The 4,503-nt window shown below is 38.4% G+C and overlaps 1 protein-coding gene across 1 annotated transcript in view; it reads right to left on the bottom strand.

Moving 5' to 3' along the window:
* Nucleotides 1–1,647: 1,647 nt before the first annotated feature.
* MSH4 (mutS homolog 4) overlaps nt 1,648–4,503 on the bottom strand; it is a gene marked incomplete at its 5' end in the record, with an annotated part of 59,979 nt that continues 57,123 nt past the window's right edge. Inside the window, one exon of the mRNA XM_019501466.1 lies at nt 1,648–3,616. Within this exon, the coding sequence (XP_019357011.1) occupies nt 3,431–3,616 (186 nt within the window). The remainder of the gene's footprint in view (nt 3,617–4,503) is intronic.

The following is a 4,503-nucleotide window of genomic DNA, read 5'->3' as shown; positions in this document are numbered from 1 at the left end:
CCTCAGCTTGTGTGCAGAGCAGACTCAATCAATCAAGTCTGCTCAGTAGTGGTTGATCTCCAGCGTGCAGGATAGAAAAGTATGTGTATAAATGCCCAAGACTGGCTGATCCAGAGAATAACCATTTAGTCTCTAAGATGCAACCCTGCCCTGACTTCAGACTAACGTAGCTAGTCACTGTTCTACTAATGAAAGAACAGCGACTTAAGTTTTTTAACATGGGCAAAGGAACATATTTTTCCCTAACCTTGCCCATCATCAGCTGAACAACTGAAGCATTTTTGCTCTAATATTCCAAAAAATAATTAGCCTGAGGCAGAAATCTTGCATGGGAAATTTGTCTGAACAGTTGAAATTTTCTCAGTTACAAAATGACAGGCAACTGCAAGCACTCCCTTATAATGGAAACTATGGGTCTACGCACGTGCTCTGATGTGTTCTAATTTGAATGTGTCAGAGTAGATGCGATTAATCTAATTAGAACATTCTAGCATACTGCAGCGTCCCACATATTCAGCATCCCACACAGGGAAGCCACCAACACATCACCAGAATATAGGATGGCCCCTTGGCCAATCAGCGGTGAGGGGCGGGGATGCTGCCTCCTTGGCCAATCAGCAGTAAAGAATGGGGCCAACAGGGTCCTTGGCCAATCAGCAGCAAGGAGCAGAGCCACCACCTGCCTCCCTCACTGCCTGGCTTGGAAACCCTTTCATCCTGGCTGTGCACTACCCTATCTCTAGGCACAATAGGATCATGCGGACAAATGATGGACTTGTATTTCCACCAAACAACTGAAAAGACTTTTTGTTGTCTTTAGAAACAGACAGGGGACAAGGGGCTTAAAAACAGGACAGTCTGGTATAAAACAGGACCATCCTAGTCTCATGTTTCAAAATGGCAGTGGGGGCACCTTAACTAAAACTCATTGAACAAGCATTAGTTAAAGCGCTTCACAGCCATTTTGAAATGGGGGATGTTGAATACGTGTAATGCTGCAGTGTTTTAATTAGAGTGGCTCTCCAGGAGCCAATCTAATTAAAATGTCCCCTTCCTACCCCGAAGCACGTGTATGGACACCCAAAATCTTACCTTTAGGCGCTCCTACCATCTCCACCCACAGTAAGAGATTAAAAACTAATCAGACAGATAAGATTTGAATAGAAGTATTATATGGAAAATTGGCAAAAGTGAATTTCTTTTGTAACTTCCTTATTCCAACTTGTTTACATCTTTTGTTTAGAATCTAAATTCTGTGAAGCAGAGACTTGTCCTAGGTATACAAAATACCCTATCATGTTTTGTTCCCTATATAAATTATAAACTAAAATAGGGAGGAAAAACATTTTTATTCAATGGGATGGCTGTGTTCTTTTAAATTGATTTATAATCAACACAAACTCTGGAAACTCCTGGGAAACAGACAGTTGCTAATTTTATCTATTGTTTATTGACATTTTGCAGTCTACCAAAACATTGTTTTCTTTTTCTTTTTGGTAACTGACACAGCCTGGAAGGAGAATGGAAAGAGGGATATTTTAATGTGGAAAATAAAACAATATTTTGTTTTGTTTTAATTTGCACAAGTTCAAAGAATTAAAGCTAAAATATTCTCTCAGCAGAAAAAAAATCATTTTATTTTTTAAAGCTTTTGATTTGTGGCAGGACCACATGTAATCCCAACCTTGTCAACAAGAAATCAAAGAGTTTGGACTGAAACAAAAGTGCTGAAATGAATCAAACTGCAGAAAATTCAGGCTTTAAAAGGTTTTTTTACAGGTGTCATTAAGATGTAGGAAGTAAATAATAAAATATGTTCGAGAAAAAAGTAAACTACTATAATTCAGAATAGGCCATTTATTAAATGTTAAACAAATACGTAAATTATAAAATTATATTGTTTCAAAAGAAACATCTTACTTTTTTAGCTAGACTGAACTTCCACATAGGTCCTTGAGGAGGAAGTAGGCAGAATCTACTCCTTTTGAATCTCCCTTATGAGGTAGAGAAGCACTCATTAACTCCAAGAGTACACCTCAGGCCTCATTGGCTAAACTGCACCTGAATAAATTTTCAGCAAAAGAGAACTCCTGAATTGTAAATGTCCTGCCTTACCTTTCAATTCGTGAAACTAGACATTAACATAAGAGTGAAAGTTACTATAACAAATTATTGTCAAATTCACAAAGAAAACAAAATAGAACAACAGAACTGAAATAATTCTTCCTCTGGTCTCTTCCAGCCTTAAGGTAATAATCTTGGATGTTACTTGTAACTAGGTGTAAATATGTTTTGACAAAGAGTTCAATGCCAATGCCTTTTTTAAAAAACAATCAGCCATCAGTAATGCTGAAGTAGAAAGCCAAAACACATCCCATTTTTATCAGGGAGTTACCCACAAAGACAAAAGAAGTAGTTGGCTTCCCACAACTCCCTATTAATGCTGTTGTCCGTTCCTCTTTCCCACAGGAGCCATGCATCTTAAAGGATTTAACCCAGCTCCATGGGATGGAAAAAAATGTGTGACACACTCTGCATAACATCTAATTTTCTGTTTTGAAACATACATATTTATTTTCCTCTACTGCTACAGAAATCATCAAGTGGAGCCCCCACAATACCCAGAGTCTGAAAATGGGGCCTCTGCTCCGAGTCTTTCATCATTAACATATCAAGCACTGTCCATCTCATGGCCATTTTCTCAATGGGCATGTGGACTTCAGGCTAATAGGCCCATTCTTCTTTTCCCAAATACATTCCAGAGTAGATTTGTTAGCCAGCACTGGACAACTGTAAGAAGGCTGCAGGGACACAGGGGAAAAAGTTCATCCTATAATATCCTGTCGAATGAGACTATCATATTTGCGCTAGCAAATGAGCAACAAATGAGTTGGATCAGAACTCCAAATTTGGGGAGGAAGCAGCCTTGAGTTGTTAGCCAAATGCTGAATTAAACATTATAGGTGGAATTCCCCCTGAAGAATGAGCAGACTCCGTGGCTGCACAGCAAGGGAGAAAAGTATAGCTTTTCTGCCCAAGTCACAGTGCCAGTTTTTCGCTGGCCAAGATCTCTAATACACCTGTATAAGATCTGTATACTGTATAATACTAATGCTGAACTATTGAGCCTTGAGTAGTTAAAATACTATTTGCATTTGTCTCTCTCAAAATAAATAAAGGGGAATATTATTATTATAATACTGATTTCCATTATATAAAGCAGATGCTTCTGTTTCAAATTTGCTTCAGAAGAATAACTTGGCATATAATCACATGTGGAGACCATCTATGAGTATGACAGTAATGAGTATAATTTATATTAAAACGAAAGTTTTTTTTTTAAATGGAAAACTATTGCTAACAATATGGTGCGATAGACAATAAGCCTTGTTTTCACCGTAACAATTAGTCCGTTAGCATAATTCATACACTACAGTTGCTCTTCACTTTGCCCAAACACCGGACAGGCAGCTTCATACTTTTTCTTCAGGCCTTTCAAGTATATTCGCAAGCTGTCTGGATCCAGTCGAGAGTTCCTGGCAGTCTGAATAAGCCTTGTTGCCAGATGATAAACAGCCCTCTGTCTTAATGTCTCGGGAGTGCTTCTTTGTCTTTGCTGTTCTTGAAAATACACACACAGCCTTTAAAATGTGAATTTCAACATTCACTTATTAAAATAGTAATGTTAGCTCTTTTTGTCTGTTCCATTTCTACTGAGCTGATCTACCATTTGAATTTAAATCTGTAGTAGTAACTAGTACCTCCAAACCATAATGAAAAAACAGTTTTGTACTTGATGGTGCTCTATAAACCCCTTCGATCTGCTTCCAAAAATACAAAATCTAGGTTATGAAACTAACACAAGAATTACATGGGAAATCAATTTGGAATCCATATTATGAACAGTTTCTTAATATACAAGTCTCTGATAAGAAGTTATAAATGTTATTTAATAACAGATTTTTTTTTAACACTTCATGGAATGAAGATTAACTTCCTGAAAATATAAAGAATCATCCCCAGAGGTGGTGTCTTGGGCAAACTCTACAGAGGTGGGGGAGAAAGGAGACAGGATGGGGACAGCACTGGAGGAATGTGGGGGGTTGGGCACAGGAGTCTTACCCATGCCAGGGATGCATAAACAGCCACCCGCAGTTGCTGCTCTTACAGTAGCAGGACAGAAGCTGTGCATCTAGCTGCTGCAAAGCCATAGGGCTGCTTTTGCTGCCAGGTTGTAGACAGGGTTTTGGGGCGATTCCCTCCTAAGTGCATGCTGTGCTTGCCCACCCCTAGTTATGCCACTGATTATCTCTACCTTTCCCATAATGACTTTTATTGACGTTAGCTACAAGTAACATTGATCTTCTTGAAAAATTCTCAGTGATAATACTATAACTTCCCCATGAAGATCTTATTTCTTACATGTGCCATACAGATGTAGTTCTGTAACACATTTAAGAAAATATAAATAGTTAAAAAAAACCTAGATAGTGCGCTAGACCT

This window comes from Gavialis gangeticus, unplaced genomic scaffold (genome assembly GCF_001723915.1).
Source record: "Gavialis gangeticus isolate Ggan-Ray unplaced genomic scaffold, GavGan_comp1, whole genome shotgun sequence".
Taxonomy (NCBI): Eukaryota; Metazoa; Chordata; order Crocodylia; family Gavialidae; genus Gavialis; species Gavialis gangeticus.
This window is presented reverse-complemented; position numbering and strand designations above follow the sequence as displayed.